The sequence below is a fragment of the Cololabis saira genome, chromosome 16 (genome assembly GCF_033807715.1).
Source record: "Cololabis saira isolate AMF1-May2022 chromosome 16, fColSai1.1, whole genome shotgun sequence".
Lineage (NCBI taxonomy): Eukaryota > Metazoa > Chordata > Actinopteri > Beloniformes > Belonidae > Cololabis > Cololabis saira.
The window spans coordinates 32,934,459-32,959,266 of record NC_084602.1 but is presented as its reverse complement, the minus strand read 5'-3'; the positions used below and the strand labels follow the sequence as shown (position 1 = coordinate 32,959,266).

At 41.2% G+C, this 24,808-nt stretch overlaps 2 protein-coding genes across 3 annotated transcripts; both read right to left on the bottom strand.

Annotated features, from left to right (window-relative positions):
• Nucleotides 1-606: 606 nt before the first annotated feature.
• On the bottom strand, nt 607-8,466 carry mtres1 (mitochondrial transcription rescue factor 1). Of its 2 annotated transcripts, none has more exons than XM_061743447.1 (4): nt 8,419-8,466; nt 2,774-3,215; nt 1,677-1,749; nt 607-1,021 (listed from the first exon to the last, which is right to left on the bottom strand). In XM_061743447.1, the coding sequence occupies exons 1-4, from the start codon at nt 8,435-8,437 to the stop codon at nt 839-841; spliced, it is 717 nt and encodes a 238-aa protein (XP_061599431.1). In that variant the 5' UTR covers nt 8,438-8,466; the 3' UTR covers nt 607-838. The 2 variants fall into 2 exon arrangements, with proteins under 2 accessions (XP_061599431.1, XP_061599432.1); XM_061743448.1 differs by having other exon boundaries at nt 2,774-3,209; nt 8,419-8,459.
• Nucleotides 8,467-13,454: 4,988 nt separating this feature from the next.
• On the bottom strand, nt 13,455-17,769 carry tmem151bb (transmembrane protein 151Bb). The gene is made up of 3 exons (XM_061743698.1): nt 17,467-17,769; nt 15,587-15,985; nt 13,455-14,678 (listed from the first exon to the last, which is right to left on the bottom strand). Exons 1-3 carry the CDS (start codon nt 17,518-17,520, stop codon nt 13,668-13,670), a joined length of 1,464 nt encoding a protein of 487 aa, XP_061599682.1. The 5' UTR covers nt 17,521-17,769; the 3' UTR covers nt 13,455-13,667.
• Between the last annotated feature and the right edge of the window lie 7,039 nt (nt 17,770-24,808).

Genomic DNA, 24,808 nt, shown 5'->3' with positions numbered 1-24,808 from the left:
TTTTCTTCTTTTTTCTTACTTTTTCCTTTCCTTTTTAATCTAAATATTTTGACTTTTTTCCTCAACATTTCAAAATTAATCTTGACAGTTATACTTTTTTCTCGAAATTTCGACTTTTTTCTCAATATTTCAACTTTTTTCTTGACATTTCGACTTTTTTCCGCGACATTTCGACTTTTTTCCTCGACATTTAGACTTTTTTCTCAACATTTCGACTTTTTCCTCAAGATTGTACTTCAACATTAATCTCGACATTTTGACTTTTTTCTCAAAATTTCGACTTTTTTCTTGACATTTCTACTTTTTTCTTGAAGTGCATAATGAAAAAAAAAATCTTCCCCCAGTTCTAACTAATATAGAAACATGCAGCATGTGTTCCTTTCATTCTAAGGCTGATACAAGACTTTTCATTTTTTGCGGCTCCAGACTTATTTGTTTTTGTGTTTTTGGTCCAATTTGGCTCTTTCAACATTTTTGGTTGCCGACCCCTGCCCTCGATTGTAATCCAAACTAGGATTATAACTGATCATTTCACATCTTTTCATCACAATGGATAAGGATTGATAGAAATGAGCCACAGCTAACATGCCACAAACAGAACAAGTCATGAGGACATCCTATTCACATTTCACAACTTCTGAGCGCACTTTTATTTGGACAATTTCACAAAATGGACATAACATGAAAAATATTTCTCCAAGTTCAACTTCATCATCTCAATTGAACTAACACCATTAAGGCTTCGTAATCCACTCTCAGTCCAGCGTATTAACGACCATTCCAGCACTCGTGTCTATACTGTTGACCTCACTGATCAGTAGTGCGATGCGATGAAAGTTCATGGTTTAAAAACCTCCTCCTTGGCCAGCTCAAGGTTTTTCCAGCGCCTTATGGAAACTTTGTATTTTTCAGCATTACTTGATTCACCCAAAACCCTTCGGAGCATGACTCTCATCAGTGTAACGGTGTTGGTCTCTTGGTTCTGTGATAGTACTAGGTCCAACGTATCCCCAGGTTTGACCTTAATAAATGACAAAAAAAAAAATGAATTATGAACAGGAGGAAAGACTGTTAAAATGACATTTCCAAGAACAGATCACTTGACAGGAGGAAATGGCGATATTTTACCGTTCATGATAAACCGTCAAAAAAATTCCCCACGGTAAGAATTTGTCATCTCGCGGTAAAAACGATAAATTCCCGTTGATGACGTTTTTGTGTAAAGCAAAATCGACGCACAACGTACGGAAAGAAAGAAAGAAAGAAAGAAAGAAAGAAAGAAAGAAAGAAAGAAAGAAAGAAAGAAAGAAAGAAAGAAAGAAAGAAAGAAAGAAAGAAAGAAAGAAAGAAAGAAAGAAAGAAAGAAAGAAAGAAAGAAAGAAAGAAAGAAAGAAAGAAAGAAAGAAAGAAAGAAAGAAAGAAAGAAAGAAAGAAAGAAAGAAACCAGTTGACGTGTTTTTAATTGGTGTAGTTTAGTAGTATTTATTATCTTTTAGAGCAGTGTTTTGGGGGCTCCAAAGACTGAATGTGGTGATAAGATTTATAGTTACAAAAGGTGGAGTTGAATTGGTATTTTTTTTTTATTGTCATTTTTATCGTTATAAATGCCAGAAATTATCGTGATACATTTTTTAGTCCATACCGCCCATCCCTACTTGACAGCAAGTGACACTCACCGCTTTGCTTTTCTTGATGAGCTGTTGTCCGTTTAGTCTGAGCTTGTTGCTGTAGAAGGCATCTTCAATTTTGCTGTCATGAGACAAAAGGAAATTAGCGTGTTCAGGTTCAACAGAGGCACAGTCCCGCTATGTGTACTTAGAAATATAGTACACTACATCTACATAACAAATAAATAAGTCTAATTGTTATTGTGGAACTCAAGGGTCCGTGTACTTCGCGGCCATCCGTTTTTTGTTTTGAAATGACAAAATAAAAATAGAGATATAATCCAAAATAATCCGTTTCCCATCTTTTGTTTTGATAATAAAAGACTGAAAACGGATCGTTATCCATTATCCGTTATCCGATTTCATTGATGTGTTTGAAAATCGAAACTGGGAATTAAAACAGCGAGTGGAAAACTCTTTTCTCCATTTCCTATTCGTTTCCAAGGATACTGAAAAGAAGGATTGGACAAATAGGGGGATTGCACATGCGCAGTAATAAATTAATAAAGTTGTTTCTGGTTCTTTTGTTGATCAGATTGAAAATTACGGTAACCGTTTTAGAATTTTTTTAATGTTGAAACAGAAAATAAATCAAATATGAAACATGGGAGTGAAACATGAGTTTAATCTGTAATCTGTCTTCACTCCATCATGAAACTGCAGTGATGTTGTGACAGTCCGTTCAGCTGCAGCGTCCAATCAATAACATGTACTGAACTCTAACATACTGCCCCCCCGTTGGAAACGAATAGGAAATAGAGAAAAGAGTTTTCCACTCGCTGTTTTAATTCCCAATTTCGATTTTCAAACATCAATGAAATCGGATAACGGATAACGGATAATGGATAACGATCCATTTTCCGTTTTTTATTATCAAAACAAAAGATGGGGAACGGATTATTTTGGATTATTTTTCTATTTTTATTTTGTCATTTCAAAACAAAAAACGGATGGCCGCGAAGTACACGGACCCTCAAGACACCAAGTCACTATATCAAACACTGCAACTCAACTTTCATGGATCTCACTGGCTGAATAACACATCAAGTAAAACCTTTTCCCCACTCAACATTTAGTTTCTTTAAGTTCAACCTGCACTGACTTACTTGCGTGATATATCCAGGCCAGCCTTTAGGATGACATCAGAACGGAAAGATTGCACATGCTTCTCGATATCCTTATAATCCTTAGGTACATTTGGGTCTACTTCTTCATAATCACTGTCCTCTGGGTCATCTTTCTCCTCATCTTCATCCTCCTCCTGCACCGCAGTTGAAGGACTTTTCTTCTTGTTGCTTTTAAAGCGAAGCTGCTGAACGGACCAGCTCCTGGCAGCGTCTCTGCCGCGGATAGCCGGCCTGTGACCGCCGTGTCCGGGAGAGAAAGAGCAGCCCCACAGCTGCCGTGTGTGGATGGTCCTGGGACACCATTCCGTCTGTCTCAGCGTGTATCCAGCAGCCAGCAGGTGGCGAGGGCTCAGCCTGCCCAGCTGCCTCATAGCCAGTACCTGCACCACCAGACTCTGCATGTTGGCACTCAACCCTGTTACTGGGACAAATGCAGAGATGGGAAGCTGATCTTACTGCTGTGTTTCAATATACAGTGACAAAAAAAAATAAAATAAAATCATTCCCTGCTTTAATTTAACATAAAATGTGATCGGATCTTCATCTACTGAGTTGTTTGTAAATGACATATGTTTGAGCCGTGAAAACTCAAACTTTTATAATTTGCTATATCTTTATTAAACACTTCCATTGAAAACTGACAAACTGGAAGTTTAGTTTAATTTATTTCGGTCATGACATCACAAAAAAATAATAAAAATAACAACAAGGAAACTAATACACTTTTCAAAGAAAACATTACAAAAAAGTTTCCAATATACAAATAACATCTAGACCAAAAAAGGTGTAGGCTGAAGGTCCGTGTATCTTTTGGTCATTGGATTTTTCCGTCATGAGTGGGAATCAAAAAACAAAAAACGATTGGTTTATTTGATTTTCCTTTTAAAACAAAAAAACAAATATTGAATACACTGCATTTTTTCTTTTTCTGTGTTAATATGATTTAACAAAGATTCAAAATACGCTTTTATTTTCGTTTTCTATTTCAAATAAGAAAAATGAAATCCCTAGTCAACAGGAAGGAAAAAACGAACCAAAAACAACCGTTTATTCATATTCGTGCACCGGAAGCTGGCATTTACAACCGAGTGAACTTAGTTCTGGATATTTGACAGGCATTCCTGTGACAATTCTCTCCAGGGGAAGTTTGATTTTAATATTTTATTGGTCGGGTTTACGTGACTCGGAAATGGCTCTGTATGCTGCAGTTCGGGTAACCATGGCAACCATAGCGGCGCTGAAACAACAGATTAAGGATTATTTTTTAAAGATTGATTAAGGACTTGTTCCACAGCGGTTTGGCGCACAAACACATTTCCTGCACGTTGCAGCAGATGTGTCTCCTGCAATGCTCAGAAATGAGCGTCAGAAGATTCTGTGCTCGGCATCATCTGAGGAGAAAAAGACGCAGAGCTGGAGAGCGCTTTGATTCATCATGGCCGAATGACCGGCTATCTGTCTTCACTGGGGGTGCATGCTGGAGAAGGTCGGGTTGGAAGAATTAATTTAGTCCCACGCGTGAGGAATCCACGTGATTATCATTATATGTATAAATTGCACTGCAGCACAAACTTTACCTGACGCCTGAATTCATGGTATGGCTGATGGAGCTCTCTCAGGTTCTTCCAACCCGACCTTCTCCAGCAAGCACCCCCATGTGAAGACAGATAGCCGGTATTGCGGCTTTCCTGTACTTTTAAGAGCCGCTTGAGAGTTTATTGTTAGGTCCTGTATATTTGCATGACGCGCTGCTGACAGAGAAGCACGCTGAGTCCGACAGAAGTTTTATGGCGTTTAATGACAAAACTCAGCCACAAACGGCCTTCCGACATGCTTAATGGGTTTTAAACGTGTACACTGCAAACGTGATCGGGGTGATCAGTGTTCAGTACAAAGCTGTCAACAAAAATTAGGCTACGGCTCCCAACTGTCCTAACTGCATGCGAGCGTCCGACTGTCGCGCCGCAATGCGTGGCATCGGACCCGCTCTGAACCCGTTATCGGCCCCACGTTCTACCACGTTCTTTTGATTGACAGCTGAGACTCGCCTTTTAGAAGGCTGATTTATGGTTCCGCGTTACACCAACGCAGACCTTACAGCGTAGGGTACGCGGCGCGGTCACCGAACGGTGCGCGTCTCCGCGTACCCTACGCTGTAGGCTACGCCGTCGATTTTACGCGGAACCATAAATCAGCCTTTATTCACCCGCCCGTGCGCTCCTGAAAGAAACTCCTAACATTAGCAGACTCCTAAAAGAGTAAAGGGACAAGTAAAAGATGGGTGATTACTTGTAATCTCCCTACGTTTGTACTTTCTAAACAGAAAACAAGCTTATTATTCGGTGGAATAAGTGGGGAAAAAACCGAACAATTAATAACGGCGTGTGATTACGCAATCAAACAGCGAACAGCTGGAGTGACCGGCGTGCGGTGCAAACATGTCAGCATGTCAGATCATTACTGGGATGTGGGGAAAAAGCAGAGGACACGATCAATCCGGCAGGATCCGGGACAAATTAAGCCCTAATAAGATTAAGATAAGATTCTTATTATATCTTATAATCTTATCAGAACCTTCCAGCCTGGCGATCTCCCTCTGCGCAGCTGCCACTTTATTGAAGTTCTTGTATTGAAATGACTGTTTCCTACAGCGCTTTACACTTTTTTTTCAACTTTCAACCGGCTTTCAACGCGAGCGACGGGAAGAAAATAGAAGCAGGGCGTGCGACAAAAGTCCAGCTCAGAACGACGCCGCGTCGCTCGCAACCAGTATAGACAGTGCAATAAAAAATAAAGCAATGGAACTGTTTTTGACGCTGACTCTCGCTCGCGTCGCATGCAGTGTGTATATTTGCAATATACTGTGGACATCTGAATAAAAACCTCATAAATAGATTGAATCCAAGCGCTCTCCAGCTCTGCGTAGCCTTTTTCTCCTCAGATGATGCCGAGCACAGAATCTTCTGACGCTCATTTCTGAGCATTGCAGGAGACACATCTGCTGCAACGTGCAGGAAATGTCATTGTGCGTCAAACCGCTGTGGAACAAGTCCTTAATCAATCTTTAAAAAATAATCCTTAATCTGTTGTTTCAGCGCCGCTATGGTTGCCATGGTTACCCGAACTGCAGCATACAGAGCCATTTCCGAGTCACGTAAACCCGACCAATAAAATATTAAAATCAAACTTCCCCTTGAGAGAATTGTCACAGGAATGCCTGTTAAATATCCAGAACTAAGTTCATTCGGTTGTAAATGCCAGCTTCCGGTGCACGAATATGAATAAACGGTTGTTTTTGGTTCGTTTTTTCCTTCCTGTTGACTAGGGATTTCATTTTTCTTATATGAAATAGAAAACGAAAATAAAAGCGTATTTTGAATCTTTGTTAAATCATATTAACACAGAAAAAGAAAAAATGCAGTGTATTCAATATTTGTTTTTTGTTTTAAAAGGAAAATCAAATAAACCAATCGTTTTTTGTTTTTTGATTCCCACTCATGATGGAAAAATCCAATGACCAAAAGATACACGGACCGCTGAAGCAAAGCTTATTCATTGCCTACCCTCAAAAAGATTATTTAAAGTAATGAAATAAAAGCAAGAGATAAGACTGCCAGTAAAACAAATTGCCTCCATGGGGATAACAAAGATTCCTCAAGAAATAAAAAATAAAAGGTGCAGTCTACATGTTACCTTCATCCTTAAATAATCAAATCAAATCACCAATTAAATGAATACCCAAATCAACATAGCAAGCATCACCACTCATTAATTTGATATAGCGAAATCATCCTTTTTTTCAATGTTTTTTTAAATAAGGTTACGGTTCTACATAATTTCAAATCCCTGAGTGAAAAGTGAAAAGTAAGTGAACCTGAAGGCTAACTACTTCAACAAAAACCAATAAGACTCAGTAGTTTTCAAATCTGGAGTCAAAATATTCTATTTTGTTTTAAAGTATTTTATTGTATCTTAAAAGTATTTTTTTGTATTGTTGCTGTTGTTCTTTTCTTTTTCTTTGCACACGAGAGCTGCAATAACAATTTTACTGAACTTGTTCAGTGACAACAAAGACATCTAATCTAATCTAAAATCAAAAATGTTAAGTTCGCTGTTCGATAGATGACGTAGAAGTGAACCCCGCCTTGCAAAAAAATGCTTGGTTCACACCTGCAATGTCATACAACCAAGAAGGCTGGAAAAGGTTACAAAGTAATCTCCAAGTGTTTTAAACAGCTATCAGACCACATGTAGATAAACAGTCTAATAATGGAGACAATTTAGTAGTGTTTCAACTTATTCAATGAGAGCCCTGCCAAGACAGCTCAAAATGTGACAAAAACCAGTAAATAAGAACCCAGTAACAGCTAAAGGTCTGAAGCAGCAAATATCTCTATTTATGAGTCTAATATTGAACAGTCAGGGATCAATGGCTGAAAACAAAAAGAACATGAAAAGATGTCCTATAAGCAGTACTGGAGTTGAGGGGGGATGGCATCCCCCCCTGAAATAAAAACAGTCAAAATCATCCCCCCTGTAAAACTGCCATCCCCCCTTTCCATCCCTTGTGTCATTTCATCAATGAATGTGGTTTTACTGCTATTTCAACATTTAGAGTCATCACCAGAAAAATAACTTATTTGACAATTTTCACCTGTTTCAAGTACATTTTCACTTTAAATAAGTAGGAAAATCTGCCAGTGGGACAAGATTTATCTTCTATCTTCTTTTCTTCGCAAAAAAATCTTGTAGATTTGTCTACTTATCTCAAGTGAAAATCTACTTGAAACAGGTGAAAATTGTTGTTTTTTCCAGTGAGTCTTGTTTTAAGTGTAATGAGATTTTTTTTTTACTAAAATGAGACATTTTAACTAGAAATAAGACAAATATTCTTGAAGATTTTGAGTTTTTGCAGTGATCCATTTTACTTATCCTGTGAAGGACAGAGTCATATTGATAAGTTCAGAAAACTGTTTTTATTGTTGTGTTTTGATGTATTTGATGTAAGCACAGTGGATATTTAAAGCTTACAGAAGGCTGCGTTTATCTGCTGCTATGTCATTCCTGCAGTATTTCTGCAGGTGTCTTGGTCAGTGCTATTATTTGTAATATATTATATTATCTATAATCAGCACAAATTATCTGTCCCCATATGATAAAATCCACCATCCCCCCTGATTTTTTTTTACAACTCAAGTACTGACCATGACCCTGACAGCTGAGCTAGATCCAGCTCAGAATGGCCTCAGAAAAACAAATTTACATTTATATCTATCTAATATAAAATGTAAGATCAGGTATCAGACTTGAGTTAAACAACATTCAGCAAGAAGAGTCATCACATATTTCTATTGAAATATTCAGACGAATAACTGTGGTAAATCATTTTTTAAATGAAGTTTTTGTGTCACCTTCGAATTAAAACATTGACATTTTAACAGCCTGGTTTTCCTGGTTCAGCACATTATGAAAACACTGAAACGCAGCTATACTTCGCTTTTCCCCGGTCATTTTAGTCCATGTGCAACACACTTCGGCTTTCTTGGGTAAAAATACAAAACAGTTTTACTATCTTACTGTATTTCCAAAAGCTGAATATGTTTGTTATTTGTAGTGAAACTCACCTAAAGAATAACCTTTCATTGCTTCTCCATGGACAGTTCGTCGCCTCCTTTAACTCGGGTAGTTATGCAGTAGCAGTTAAAACTACAGCGCCACCTGTGGCATCAACGGAGAACTGCACACTGTTTACATTATTCACAGTATTTTGACATTGTGAAGATTGGGGTTGCCACCTTTCAGAAATAAAAATAAGAAAAGCCCCGATTTCAGCAGCGCAGGAGCCAAAAAAAAAGCCCCAAAACTTCTAAACTGCATAAAAATGTGTTTATTTTATATGAAAAAACAAAATGCTTTTATTTAAAGTTTAAAGTGCTTTAATAGCATTGAACTTGCATGACTGTACAGACAGCCAACCATACTAGCAGCTGAAATATCCTCCTATGCTATGTATGTCCACATCAGCCCAGATGTAGAATATAGCCTACAGGTGAAGAATATGGTGTAAAAGTTAATTTATCTCAATAATTCAACTAGAATATGGTGTAAAAGTTAATTTATTTCAATAATTCAACTAGAATATGGTGTAAAAGTTAATTTATTTCAATAATTCAACTAGAATATGGTGTAAAAGTTAACTTATTTCAATAATTCAACTAGAATATTGTGTAAAAGTTAATTTATTTCAATAATTCAACTTAAAAGGTGAAACTAATATATTACCTAGTCTTATTACATGCAAAGCAAGATATGTTAAACCTTTATTTGTTATAATTTTGATGATGGAACTGTTTATTGATTTCATAAAATATTCTCTAATTTATTTTTTATTTGGGGTTTCCATAAACTGAGCCATAATCACCAAAATCATAACAAATAAAGGCTTGAAATATCTCACTTTGAATGTAGTGGGGAAATAATATATTTGTTTCACCTTTAGTTAAATTTACTACGAATGACGTTTTGCAATATATTCAAATTTTCCGACCTTCACCTGTATATTATGACATCAATAAATAAGAGTTTAATATGTCCGTATTAGTTCAATACCGGACGCAAATTTGTTTTCTCAAATAAAGGACAATTCCGTATTTTACGGGACGGGTGGCGACCATAACTAGAGCAATAGTGTAAATACTGTAGCTCACACGTCACAAAAACACCTTCTTTGTGCACACTACATGTTTTATTAGACAGGCACACACTGCAACGGACAATCAGGTCTGCGGAGAGGATAATTGGGACTATGGGTTCAGTGAGCGAAATAACCTAAGTCAAATTCCCTGTCTGGAATGTTCAAACTTGGCCAATAAAGCTGATTCTGATTAATGATTGCAATCAGACTTGCCAAATATAAGTCCTTTAGACTGCAAAACTGACCAGGAAAGACCATCAAGCATCACTTGAAGACTGGTCCCCCACTTGTAACACATAGTCCTGTTACAAGGCTTCTTTTTTTTCAACAATTTCACATGTGAATATTTCAAGATGCCAGAAAACCTCATCACATTTTCTGAACTTTCTATTCAAGTGGGTTTTGGTGGTGTGGAACTGCACATTGATTACATTATTCAATTGTACAGTATTTGGACATTGCAAGACTAGGACTAGAGCAATAGTGTAACCCTGCATACTGTAGCTCACACGTCACAAAAATATCCCCTTTGTGCACACTACATGTTTTATTTAATTATTGCAATCAGACTTAGCAAATATAAGTCCTTAAGACTGCAAAACTGACAAGGAAAGACCATCAAGCATCACTTGAATGAAACATGACACTTGTTTCTTTTCTATCCATATAATTCTTTTTATGGTATGGCACTGCACTTTTTATTTTTGTTTTTATCTTTATTTTTTTAATCTTTTTATCTTTATATGGGTGTTTGTTTTTGGGGTTGTATGATTTGTATGTCAATTTCCCCGAGGGAACCTCTCAAACGGATTAATAAAGTCGTCTGAATCTGAATTGAAGGCTGGTTTAATTAATCATTTGTTTGTTATTTATGTTTGCCACTTTCACAGGGATAGCCAGAAAACTTGAGGATCCACATCAACATTTTAACTACACAAGGGAGAGCCACAGACATTTATTGCAACTTTTTTCCAGCATAATATAAATTCAAATACATATGTTGAAGGGTAATCAAGTTATTGATACATCCCATTTGATTATTACAACAATAACATTTTTCACTTTTTTTTTTACAAGAAGTTAGTTTTTGTTCCATGTCTGAGCATTTATGTGTTTGTAATCATTTACATCAACATTCAACTCCGATACAATTCATAATGTTTAGTGTTTTTGCATCATGTGTGAACTAGAATGAGATATGTTCATGTTCAATTCTATTAAAAATGCTGTATTATATGTAATGTGTGTGTAAATGTAACTTCTTTGCATATACAGCTTGTAAACTCTAAAAAAAGACACAAGTCCTCCAGGAAAATGTAACATCACTCATGATGGAAACATGACGGAGTGTGAGTGTGCGTGCTCGTTACACACCGGACTGTGAAATCACTGTTTTACAGATTACTACAGACACATACTGGCGCTTTACATTCATGTATGTTTTACAACACAGTGTCTCTGCTGAAAGAAGAAGACATTCACACATGACTTCCATGGCATAATGATCCACAACATGTTAAGACGTTCCACAGAGGACGACCATGATAAATGAGTCTTTCACATTGCAGTCGACAGCAGAAAAAGACTGATTCAAGACAAGATTCTCTCAAAAATATGCATGCAGATCGATTTACTACCATTGATTTTTGTAAAGACTCATTTCACTAAATGGTCTTAGGGATGCGGGCTTGTTTTTCCAATTTCATAGTAAGTCAAGGCAAATTAACAAACATTAAAGCAAAAATCAATTCTTTACAAAGTTAAAAAGCTCTGATTAGTCAGATGTGTTGTCTTTTATTTGCTTGTGAGCAGCAGAAAGCTCTGTCATTGCATTGTGTTATTCCAGCATGTTCAGTGGACGTTTGAAGGACAACCTTTGGAGAGAAGCACCAGCTGTAAACATGTAGTTTTTTTGTGATCAGATGCTTCTTTCTGGAGCCGATATGTAGCACCAACAATCGAACCAGCAGTAAGCCACTGCTGAGGAAACAGAGATGCAGAACAGTGTAATAAAAACATTACAAGTCTTGCATTTTTTCCTTTTAAATAGGAAACCCTTTCATTTCTTCTTACCACCTTTCCAGTAACAAACAAGCTGACAGGGAGCTCAAACCTGTTGTCTGTAGCTGTTGAAAGGCATTCTGGGAAATGTAAAAAGAAACAAATGAGCCACAAACAGGTTCATAAATAAAATATGACCCACTTTACATGAGCATTGAAAATGTTCTTACATCACAGGAGGGTTTATCGGTGAATCAGAAATGCTCATTTGTCTTTTTTGATTTGAAAACTTCCTCACTGACCTGTGCGCCCTCAACATCTGCATAAGAGCAGCTTGTTTGATGGATATTCCTCATTTCAGATTGACACTTGAGAGCATACTTGATTTAAGGTGTATTGCTATCGTTAAAAGAAGGCTTTGAAAACTCCTCCGTGAAAATTGGTTCCAACTTTATCCGCCCAGTTACTTCCTACACATTTGTGTCACTGAAAAGATTGCAGATGAACATGAGGTTGTTTTTTTGTTTTTTTTTTTAATCCTGCCCACTGTAATCTGTGGAAAAGTCTCATGATCTAACAGCAGCTTCAAGTTTTCATTTGCACTGTAGATGCGGGCTCTGCGAAGCTAACGGCAATAGCATGCAGTGTAACAGTCTTCGTCTCCGTGGTTCTCACTAGAAGGCAAACAGATTGATTTTGTCCGGTTGTGCTTCCTCGTAGGATGTCACATATTGTTGGTCACGTTCTGCGTCCCAAATCAGTGTTATTGCTTTGGTGATTCACACATTCAGGACTGAGTCAGGTGTTTACGGTAGTTCAACGCTACGGCGCGAATCAGTGTACAGTACAGACCAGAAGTTTGGACACACCTTCTCATTCTCACAGGCATTGTGGCATAGAATTGTCAAATTGGTTTAATTCACCGTACGAATATTTACAGATTACTTTTGTAATACTGTATTTGACCCGGTCTTTGTATGTTTTGACCGTATAGAAACGTAATTCTCATCAGTTGTGTAAAAAAAGACCTGGAAACAGGCATTGTGGCATAGAGTTGTCAAATTGTTTTTATCGTTGAAGTACAATTTCGAGAACAAAGTCGAAATGTTGAGAAAAAAGTCAAAATTTCGTGAATAAAGTTGAAATATTGAGAAAAGTGGCGAAATTTCGACTTTATTCACGACATTTCGACTTTTTTCTCGAAATTGTATTTCAACATTAATCTCGACATTTTGACCTTTTTCTCGACATTTCGACTTTTTTCTCGAAGTGCACAATAAAATATGATTCACCGTATAAATTGTTACAGATTACCTTTGTAATACTGTATTTGACCCGGTCTTTGTACGTTTTGATCGTATAGAAACGTAATTCTTGCCATTTTAAGAATAAGATGTACCTGCTGTACTCTACTGCCCTTACTTCTTAACAACTTGTGCTTTTTATTATTTGACCTCTTTTCTTATCATTTTACTTCATTTTATTTGTTATTCACTGTTTTATTGTGTCTTGCCGCTTTTAATGTTGATGTAAAGCACTTTGAATTACCTTGTGTTGAATTGTGCTATACAAATAAACTAGGGGTGGGTTAAAAATATCGATATATCGATATTTTATCGATATACATGTGTAGGAACGATTATCGATACATAAATCCAAGCATCGATTTAAAAAAAAAAAAAAAAAAAAAAAAGTTTAATCCCGATTTTTTTCCACATTTTATCCCCCAGTGCTCCTACCTAAGTCAGTCCTGGCCACTGCTCCATCTACCAACCCCGGCAGGCCCTACACTGAACTCAAGTCTCCTCCTTACTTGAGGAGTGATCGGGCCGCTTCTTTTCACCAGGCAGGGTGGGGATTCTCTGGCCAGACGTAGCGCGTGGAAGGATCACGTTATTTCGTTATTGTAACTAGAATATCGATATCGAATCGTATCAAATCGTATCGGAAATCGTATCATCTTGGGACCTAGTGTATGGGAATCGTATCATGAGGTCAGTGATGATACCCAGCTCTAAAATAAACTTGCCTTTGCCTCATTCAAACAAATGGGGAAGTATGTCCAAACTTTTGGTCTGTATTGTATCTGGCTTCCAGACTTCTTTGCACAATGTTTCTGATTGACAGAGTGTTTATATGCTACAGAGGTGACGGTGTGTTTTGCAAGACTCTTCCCAGTCATAAAGAAGTCTCCACACAGGAGCCGTTTCTGTGGAAAGACCTGTGGTTGTGGCAGTTTTCGCTACAGTGGACGATGAGGACGGGGTAGCAGAGAGCGTCGTCGTAGTCCGGCGGCTCCTCCTCGTCCGCGGCGACGCGCTCCGCCAGGCAGCGGGTGTTTTCCCCGGGACTCTCCGGGTCGTCCAGGCTGCCGCTCCTCCAGAAGCAGCTGCGCTGGGAGCCGTAGCGCCGCGCCAGCGAGAAGCGGCTGCCGCTGAAGGGGATGCGGGCGCCGGCGCCGGTGCAGATGCTCAGCGCGCTCCGGGAGAACACGGAGGAGCAGCTGACGGCCCGGTGGCAGCGCTCGCAGTTCTGCCGGACGCCGCTGAAGCCGGACGGGCACTGGGCCAGGTCCATGAGGCCGGCCTCCGAGTAGCTGGGCACCAGCTGCTGGTTGGAGCGGATGTGCCACTCCAGCTCCGTGCTGTCGATGGTGTTGACGCGCGGGATGCGGCGCCAGTACGGCCGGTCCTCGCACGGCGTCACAGGGAGGTAATCGTGCCCGAAAAGCTTCTCCACGCGGTAGTGGACGTAGGCCGTGCGGTACTCGGTGAAGACTCTGAGAGGCCAGGAGAAGGTGAGGAAAGAGGCGAACCAGAAGACGTAGTGGGAGAGGTACCAGGGGCAGCGCTCCGGGTCCGAGAGCACCATCACATACTCCTTCAGGTCGATGTTTTTCAGGTGCATGCCCTCCCTGGCCTCCATGTAGTCGTCAAGGCCTTCGTTGTCGGTGAAAAACCTCGCTCTCTGCGTGAGGTAAGAGTTCTCCGATTCCACGTTGGCGAAACTAAAGCACTTGGTGAACCGCATCTTGGTGAGCGGGGACTTCTCCAGAGCCAGCAGCTGCTTGGAGACGTCCTTGACGCCGCAGTGGCCGTAGTCGAACTCCGCCTCGGCCACGTGGGTGTTGACGCGCTCGTGGTAGACCTGCGTGCTGGTGTAGGCGTCGCCGTTCCGGTAGCGCGTCACCTGCCTTCAAGTTCAAATTGTTAGTAAAGAAACATCTCCTGAATCTGAACATATAAAACCTACGGAAAAGTATTAGGGCCAGGCAGGAGAAAAATAAAAATAATATTTTAGAGGAGGAAGATTTTTTTTTTCATTATGTACTTCGAGAAAAAAGTCGAAATGTCAACGAAAAAGTCGAGATGTCGAGAATAATGTTGAAGTAAAATTTCGAGAAAAAAGTCGAAATGTTGAGAAAAGAGTTGAAAAGTCGAGAATAATGTTGAAGTACAATTTCGCGAAAAACGTTGAAATGTTGAGAAAAAAGTCAAAATTTCATGAATAAAGCGAAATTTCGACTTTATTCACGATATTTCGACTTTTTTCTCGAAATTGTATTTCAACATTATTCTCGACATTTCGACTTCTTTCGCGAAATTGTATTTCAACATTAATCTCGACATTTCAACCTTTTTCTCGACATTTCGACTTTTTTCTCGAAGTGCACAATAAAAAAAAAAATCTTCCCCTCTCAAATATTTTTTCTCTTGCATGGCCCAAATACTCTACCGTATAAAACGTATTTAATTATTAAATAAATAATGTAGATAGTATATGGGTATGTGTGTGTGTATATATATATATATAAAAATGCTTATTGATGCAAACTATGATAACTATATATGGTTTGAATTTGTTGATGTTATAAAATGTATGAATATGTATTGTTTTTATTTATATCTAAATGTTAAACGGAATGACTCTTTATTTTCTGTTTTTCCTTTCTTTTTTTACGTGCTACCTCTTTAGGTTTGCTTTTAATTTTTTGTTGTAATGTACTGTGTATTATGTGTCGGACCCCAGGAAGAATAGTGGTTTTGCTGTAGCTAATGGGGATCCAAGTAAAACTATAAACCAATAAAACTGTAAACCTGCCTGGTCCGCCGGACGTAGTGGTAGCTGATGGCCTTCCACCAGATGCAGGGCTTGGCCTGCTTCATCCTCTGGATGCGCTCGTAGATTCCCTCCACGTCCACCTTGTGCTGCAGCTCGCTGGTCACGTGGCAGTGCCAGCACTCCACCAGGTAGACCAGGTACAGCATGCCCAGCAGGGCCAGGGGGATGTAGATGTAGCCGTCGGAGCAGGGGCTGTCGTGGTACATCATGGACTTCCCTTTGAAGGCGCTGTCGAAGGTGAGCCGCGTCACCTTGGTGACGTGACACCAAACCATCACTCCCATGCAGCCGTACATGAGGACGGACAGCAGGAGACATTTCCAAAAACTCTCTCTGCAAAAGGACTTGCTCAGAGACTGCTTCAGAGGCCGTTGCTGTTCAGCACAATGTAGAAATAAAAGAAAGAGAGAGAGAGAAAGTTGTCAAAAACATGATATCATCTATAATGTTACTGCTTCTTTATCAGAATCAGAATCAGAATCAGAATCAGAATCATGTTTATTTGGCCAAGTCAGGTCAAAGAAGACATGAATGAATGAATGACTGAATTAATCTTTATTTCGGCTTGTAAACACTTTTTTTTACAAAACAAGATGAAAAGGTAAAATAAACATTTATTTTGCCAAAAGGTGTAGGCTGAAGCCGTAGCTTATAGTGCTTATACCCTTTTTATCTTATGATCAGCTTAAATATGAGACATTAGCATTACTCTGTATGATAAATAAGTAAGATAAAATATAAAATTGACGTTTCACATTCTAGAATGTTTTTGATAGTATACTTTATATTTATAGTGTTTTATATTTATTTACAGTATTTTCTTTAAACATTTCCTTAAACTTGAAGATAAAACTGCACATTTTTCGGTCGTTGTCACAACTATTCCAAATTTCTCTAGCCTTAATTGATGTACATCTCTTTTTAATATTTGTTCTTGCTGTCGTCATCCCAAACATGAGTTTCCCCCTCAGGTCATAGCGGGTTTCTTTTATCTGGAACAGGTCCTGAATGTAGTTTGGAAGCAGTTTCTGCTGGGCTTTAAAGGCAAATAAAACAGTTTTCTGCTCTGCTATATCATGGAATTTTAGAGTATGGAATGGAATTATGGCGTCCGTATTAATGGTGCCATCGGTGTAAACCGGAGTCAAGTTCTCTCGTCTGATATGTCTGACCTGGCAATAAAGCTTTTCTGATTCTGAATTTGACTCGGTTATTTTCGCTCACTGTACAGTAAATAGGCAAATGGGCAAATGACAGCTCTTATTAACATATATACAATTTAAAAAAAGTGAAAGGGGCAGCAGTATGAGGTAGACATGGTTGTTGAAAGGTGCATTGTTACAGCATATGATTGTGGTTATTATTATTATTGCACAGTGGTTGACTATTGCTTGTTTGGGGGGGGGGGTGCATCTACAGGAGGTTTTGCATAACAGACACAAACCTTTCTATCTACAAAAGACTGATTGGAAAACAAATTTGTTACCAAAGATGTCATTTAATGTCGTTTTTTGTTTGTTTTTTCAGCATCCTTGTACAGATGTTCATCAGGTGTGGATGCTCACATGTCACAGGCCTGCAGCAGCAGAGGGAAGGTACAGTACCAGGCAGGTAAAGATGCTGCCTGAATAACTAACGACATAGCCCCTTGAATTTGAGTGGAATATTGTCATTTCAGGACGCAGCATTAGAGAAACGCATAAGACAATGGGGTTTATGTAACGAGATATCCCTGGAAAAGCATGCACCTGCAGCTTCCTGCACCCTGCAGAGCGAGCACATGGGCGTATTGAAGCTCTGCGACAAAAACCTGAGAAAACCCCCCTGATGGATGTGCAGGCAGGCAGGCTCCTACCTCCTCCCGGGGCTCTTCCTCCCCCGCGGGGGGCGCGGGGGCTGGAGGCGACATGATGCCCGGCCCGGGGCGGCCGTCAATCACGCGCCGCGGAGCGGGGATGAGAGAGAGATGGAGGGATGCCACCGGCGGGTCCTGCCTCTGCTGCGGGGCTCATCCGAGAGCAGCTCCCGCCGTGGGTCCACTGTCATCTGGGGACATTTTGAGACGAGTGCAGGAGGAAACCCGCGTCTACGCGAGAAAGCGCATCGTGGCCGCGTCGGCGCGGCCGCCAGCATCAGGGACTAGATCATGGTGTGGAGAGAGAGGGGGTTTGGGGGGTTAGGGGGGGCTAGGGGGGGTCATGGCCAGCAGGCAGGGTTCTCCATCACTGATGCGGGAGGAGGAGGAGGCAGGTCGGGTACCACTGAGCCGACTGAGCAGGTGAGATGTCGATGCATCAATCCGCCGCTTAAAGGGGAAGTGCAGCCCCAAACGGATCCTGTCTTTGCAGTTTGGTGGGGGGCGGTGACATCCAGTACTCGAGTTGTAAAAAGAATTCAGAGGGGATGGTGGATTTTATCATATGGGAGATTGGGGACAGATAATTTGTGCTGATTACAAATAATATAATATAATATATATTAATATATATTAATATATATATTACAAATAATAGCACTGACAAAAACACCTGCAGAAATACTGCAGGAATGACATAGCAGCAGTTAAATGCAGCCTTCTGTAAGCTTTAAATATCCACTGGGCTTACATCAAATACATCAAAACACAACAATAAAAACAGTTTTCTGAACTTATCAATATCAGAGGTGTCAAAAGTATTCACATTCATTACTCAGGTAGAAGTATAGATACCAGAGTTTAAAAATAGTTTTTTACTCAAGTAAAAGTATAAAAGTACTGGTTTCAAAACTACTTAAAGTATAAAAGTAAAAGTAATGTAGGGGGGAAAAAGCCATTAAGGACAAAAGCCATTGGAAATGAATGCATCTTAGTATAATGCAAATATATTAAAGAACCATATATGTGTATTATTGAGCATTAATATGTGTTTCAGAGTGCAGGAGATATGATGACTAGTTGCCTATAAGTATTGTAATGGTGTAAAGTCAAACTTCAGAGGATGTTATCATTTATCCTAACCTTTATTGGAATGTACATCCAAGTTTAGTTGCAGGAATCTGAGGGAAAGGATGTAAGAACAAAACTGGACAAGAACATCTGAAACAACCACAACCAAATTCACTCTATCCGGATGGAGCAATTTAACTGGATAGTTTTTTTTTTAAGGCCGAAATGAAATAGAGTAACGAGGCTGTTTTTAAAATGTAAGGAGTAAAAAGTACAGATAATTAAGTGAAAATGTAAGGAGTAAAAGTAAAAAGTCGTCTGAAAAATAATTACTCCAGTGAAGTATAGATAACCAAAATTTCTACTTAAGTAAGGTAACGAAGTATTTGTACTTCGTTACTTGACACCTCTGATCAATATGACTTTGTCCTTCACAGGATAAGTAAAATGGATCACTACAAAAACTCAAAATCTTAACAAGAATATTTGTCTTATTTCTAGTTAAATGTCTCATTTTAGTAAAAAAAATCTCATTACACTTAAAACAAGACTCATCACTGAAAAAACAACAATTTTCACCTATTTCAAGTAGATTTTCACTTGAAATAAGTAGAAAAATCTACCAGTGGAAAAAGATTTTTTTGCTTGTAATAAGAAGATAAATCTTGTCCCAGTGGCAGATTTTTCTACTTATTTCAAGTGAAAATTTACTTGAAACAGGTGAAAATGGTCAAATAAGTTATTTTTCTGGGGTTATTTTTCTGGTGATGACTCTAAATGTTGAAATAGCAGTTTCTGCAGCTGTTTTGGTCAGTGCTATTATTTGTAATATATTATGAATTATATTGTAATCAGCACAAATTATCTGTCCCCATATGATAAAATCCACCATCCCCCCTGATTTTTTTTTACAACTCACAGCAAGCTAAGGTGACTCAAACCACACAATAAAGTGCATTTGCCAAATGACTACTCTACCACTCAGCCCCTCCTTAACGCAGCCAAAAGCCCAACATGAAAAATGAATAAACAAAAGATGGCCCATTCATTGACTATAAAATATGTTAAGTCTGGGAAAAACAGTGGTTGGCTCCTCCAATAATGTCCTTGTTTGAAAACTGTAAGAAACAAAAGCGCATTAATATACAAAAACAAACTTAAGAGAAACTGTGGCAGAGTGGAGTAGCTGCAGCCACTCAGGTGGATGGGAAACAGGTGTGTCCCATCAGCCTGCCAGCCTTGATAAGGACTGGGAGACTGCAGCTGGGGAGGTGGGAGATTGAGGAGCTGTGTGTGTTTCTGCACGTGTTGGTGAAACTGTGAGTAATAAAGAAGGGTCTGCACGAAACGCCTCTCCATCCTTCGGTCGGGCCCCCGTAGCATCCACCCTGCTACATCTGGCGCCCAACGTGGGGCCCGAAGAATGGACGAGAGAGGCACGGAGCGGGCCCTGGACACGCTCGCCCGGGCCATGGCGGGCATGGCGGCCGCCTTCCGGGACCAGGGCGAGCGGCAACTGGCCGCCATAGAAGCCCTGGTGGCCGCGGGGCGACCCACCGCCCCTGCACCCCGTCTGAGGGCCGCCGCAGCAACGCGGGAGGAGCTGGCGGCGCCGCAGCTGAGTGGCCGGGAGGCAGAAGCTGCGGGCCGCCAAGCAACGGCTCCCGAGGCGGCGGGACCCGCGGAGCGACCCATCCCTGCACCCCGTCTGAGGGCCGCCGCAGCAACGCGGGAGGAGCTGGCGGCGCCGCAGCTGAGTGGCCGGGAGGCAGAAGCTGCGGGCCGCCAAGCGACGGCTCCCGAGGCGGCGGGACCCGCGGAGCGACCCATCCCTGCACCCCGTCTGAGGTTCGCCGCGGCAGCGCTGGTGGCGCCGCAGCTGAGAGGCCGTGAGGCAGAAGCTGCGGGCCGCCAGGCGACGGCTCCGGGGATGGAGTCAGCGGCGGAGACGGAGGGGGAGACGGAGGCGGAGGCAGCTGCGGAGGCAGCTGCGGAGGCGCAGCCGCCATCAGCGACGGCGGGGACGGAGGCGGACCACCAGCCAGAGCAGGGCTGCGTTGCGGAGGAGGCGGTCCCGGAGGCGGACCGGCAGCTGGTGCAGGACTACGCCACGGAGGAGGCGGTCCGGGGCGCACCGTGTGGCCCGAGGCCACCACGGGCCCGGCCAGGAGAGCGTCGTCCACGGCGACCGGGTCGACGCCGGGGGCCCGCCCCCCCCCGACCGTTGCGCTGGTCGGGCCGACGCCGGGGGCGACCACCCCGACCGTTCCACTGCTCAGGCCGACGCCGGGGACGACCCCCCGACCGGGAAGCCCGGAGGGTTCCTCTCCCGCTCCGAGGGGGCGGGGGGGGGAGTATGCTCGGCCGGACGGACCCCGGCTCGAGTTTGTCGTTGGGGGTGTGTGGCAGAGTGGAGTAGCTGCAGCCACTCAGGTGGATGGGAAACAGGTGTGTCCCATCAGCCTGCCAGCCTTGATAAGGACTGGGAGACTGCAGCTGGGGAGGTGGGAGACTGAGAAGCTGTGTGAAGGTGCTTCTGCACGTGTTGGGTGAAACTGGAGTAATAAAGAAGGGTCTGCACGAAACTCCGTGTCCTCTCCATCCTTCGGTCGGGCCCCCGTAGCATCCACCCTGCTACAGAAACATTCTACAAAACATGTGCAATTTATATACAAGTAAATATACCTTGCTAGACTGGAACACCGTCCCTTCCCCCAGTCAGAGACAGGTGACTGGAATCTTGTTCCTTGGCTGATGTGCATAAACAATCACTCAGCTTTAGTCCCTCACCAAACATGAAAAATCAAATGAAGCACCAAACAAAAGCTGCCTTCAGCTGCTCTCTCTCAGGTGTGTCTCAGTGCAGGAAGAAAGGCCCAGGTGAGCTTTCCAGCACCCTTGCCTTGATGCTAATGCTAGACTGCCTGCCCTTCCACATATTCAATATAATAATTAAAAGAAAAACAAAGAGTATTAGGATGCTTTGAATTTAATTAATGGACACTTTCCAATGTTATGTTTTTTTTTCAACTCTCTTTATTCATTTTTTCTCATTTTGAACATAAGACATAACAGTCATACATACACATTTACCTATAAAAGTAATCTAAGTTACATTAAAGGAGCTGTATGTAAGAGCAATAATAAAACGAATCATAAAATGACCCCGATATGTCAACAGACATTTAAAAATCATGTTCATTTCAAATACTTATGTCACTGACAACAGCACTCAAGCCAGGATATTCCAGTTTAAAAAGAGGAGTTGCAGCCCTCAACTGATGTTTATGTTATTTTTTTTTTTTTTAATATTTTTTATCCCGGTTTTTTCATTTTATCACCCTGTGCTCCTACCTAACAGTCCTGTGCATTGCCATCCTCTACCAACCCCGGGAGGGCCCTGCACTGAGCTCAGGTCTCCTCCTTAACCTGAGGAGTGAGCAGGCCGCTTCTTTTCACCAGACAGGGTGGGGTTTCTCCGGCCGAACGTAGCGCGTGGAAGGATCACGTTATTCCGGCCGGATCCTCCCCACCCCATCTGGCGCCCCGGTTACATGCCGGCCGGGGCTATACATGCCCCCTCTGGGGGCCCTCTGGGGGCATGTATAGGACTGTGTGCATGTTTTTGTGAGGGTAGCTCCTAGGGGTGTAACGGTATTTGTATTCGTCCCGTCCCGTCACGGTACGGGGATCACGGTTCGGTACACGCAGTCATACGGCGAATACGTCTGACTGAGTAAAAAAAAAAAAAAAATTAATCATCTTTTTTTTTTCCCCTTATAAATATCAAAAGTCACGTTCCATTACAGACCTAAATGTTTGCTAGTCTGTGCATATCAATAAATATATGTGCAATTCATATATCATCATAAATTGTAGGCTATAATAACGATAAAATGTTCTAATTCTTAATTTACAACTGTCCTGAACGCATCAGGGCCGTGTGCCAGCGCGGATTGGGAGTAAAGCCTGATTTATGGTTCTGCGTTAAATCGACGCAGAGCATACGCCGACAGGTACGGCGCAGTCTACGGCGAGGTTACGCGCATACGCGCAACCTTCGCCGTAGGCGCTGCGTTGGTGTAACGCGGTACCATAAATCAGCCGTAACAGTCACAGCAAAGGAGATTAGCGCTAAAGTTTAAAAGAGGACTAAGCATGTACAAAGTTTTGAATGTTACCCCGTTTTCCACGTTACCTGGATTATTTTGGGTTATGGAAGAGTCAACTACCGTTGGTGAGTCAATGTAACCTTCTTAAATAATTTCTTAACAGAATGTTGTGGTAGCTTTGACCACCTGCCTATTTGAATGTGATTTGTGTTGTCAACTAGACCGCCGAGTCTATTCTCTGTTATAGAGCTCAGAAATGATGTTATAGACCGCTGTGTCTATATCTATCTAAATAGATTGTGTAATTTTAGACCAGTTAGGTTTTTTGTATTTAAGCTGAATCAAAGATGGAACTGAGTCAGTCCGTGACTATCTGAGTTTTCAGCTCCGCGTGTGTGTGTGTGTGTGTGTGTGTGTGTGTGTGTGTGTGTGTGTGTGTGTGTGTGTGTGTGTGTGTTTCTGGTAGGATGATGTTGTTGAACGTTAAAATGACTATCATTCTCCCATGGAGAATGCTCCGCCCCCAGACGGCTCTGCCCATATGCAGCAGTAGAGGAGCCCGGGGTTCAAGTATTTATTAAAAGTGCTCGAGCTCGTTACAATGTCCCATCCCGCGCTCACATAAAAAACATAAAAAATTAAAAACACTAATGCACAAGTTAAATGTTTTATTCTATTTTTATTCTATTTATTTTACACTATTTTACAGAGATGCTTTTTAGTTTTGAACAAACTTTAACTTTCAAATGATCAAAATAAAGGAAGAAAAAACTCGTCTTATACATTTGGGACTTTTTGTATTTTTTTTCCCGTTGTACCGAACCCATACCGAACCCGTACCGAACCGTTACTTGTGTGTACCGTGACACCCCTAGTAGCTCCCATTAGCTACCCAGGGGAACACGGGGAGAAGACGCAAATTCAGAAAGATCCTTTCGCCAATCCCACCCAGGGTGTGGGCACTGAAGTCATGGGGGAACTAACACGCACTTCAGCGCCCACAGCATCCCTGGCGGGAATCGAACCCAGGACCTTCTTGCTGTTTTTTGTTTTGGCCTGAAGCTCCACCCTCCACCTATCTCCCAATCACCAGGTCAGTATTGTTTCGGCATCCGGGTTGCCAGCTCAGCTCTAATTATCGCAGCCATGGCAGCCTACGTTCCTGCTGCATTCTGCATATATATCCAAACCTGTACATAAAAATAAAAATACAGGAATGACAAATAAATACATAACATTCAAAAAAAAATACAAGTTCTTGCCTTCTATTGAGGGTTAAGACCATTTTTAAAACTTGCAATCAGACTATGTCTTGCGGTTAAAATGATCAATAAACGGCTGCCAAATTCTATCGAACTTCCTTTCCTGATTTTTCAGTAAGAATCAGATTTTCTCCAGTTCTAAATGTCTCATATCGTCTGTCATAAGGTTTGGATAAGTTGATGGTTTGTGTTTTTAACTTCATCTGCCAAAACTTTTTCCACACCCACATATATGCAAATTATTATTGTGAATTTATGTTTTCAGCTTCATGTATTACTGTTTTGTGTTGTTACGTTTGATATAGTGTCATTCTTGGCCAGCTAAGATTTACATGGAAATAAAAATATATGCAGAACAGCTTCAAATACTTTTGCAAACATCTGAAGTTTGGCTTCTTATAAATTAACCACTTGGGATTCACCTGAAAACCCTGCAGGTCTCAGTTGGACCTGGGCAGGCCGTGAAACCTGCAGACAATCTCACTTGGGACTCAGAATTAAGGCCCACTCTCAACCCATCTTTGGCCCACATATAGATCATGACTGGGTTATTATTTATTTATATTCATTTGAGTTTCAGTTATCCAAAATGTCATGAAAATGGAGTTGATCAAAATCATCCTTTCTCAAGTGATTTTTTTTGGGGGGGGTTTTCTTTAACCACACCTGAGCACTCAATCCCCATTTAGACCTCACCTGAAGGACTCAGCGAGAAAGGCCTGCATCAAGTCTGCTTGTTTGAGAGAGAGGGACTCTGCTTCAATTCTTGTTTGGTAATGTATCACCAGGAAGTTAACACCATGTCAAAAAGTAAATAAATCACCTGGAACTCAGAAGATGCTCATCTGAAGGGGGCAGACTACGCAGGAGATGGCCTTGAGATCATTTATCATATTA

Excerpts from the sequence above, each read along its gene's own strand:
- mtres1 (XM_061743447.1), bottom strand. Across the intron at positions 1,750-2,773 it reads GGCCTGGATATATCACGCAA|CAAAATTGAAGATGCCTTCT; the intron begins GTAAGTCAGTGC and ends GTCTCATGACAG. Across the intron at positions 1,022-1,676 it reads TCATCAAGAAAAGCAAAGCG|GTCAAACCTGGGGATACGTT; the intron begins GTGAGTGTCACT and ends TCATTTATTAAG.
- tmem151bb (XM_061743698.1), bottom strand. The coding sequence starts at position 17,520 with ATGTCGCCTCCAGCCCCCGCGCCCCCCGCGGGGGAGGAAGAGCCCCGG. Across the intron at positions 15,986-17,466 it reads AGGAAGAGCCCCGGGAGGAG|CAACGGCCTCTGAAGCAGTC; the intron begins GTAGGAGCCTGC and ends TGTGCTGAACAG. Across the intron at positions 14,679-15,586 it reads ACGTCCGGCGGACCAGGCAG|GTGACGCGCTACCGGAACGG; the intron begins GTTTACAGTTTT and ends ACTTGAAGGCAG.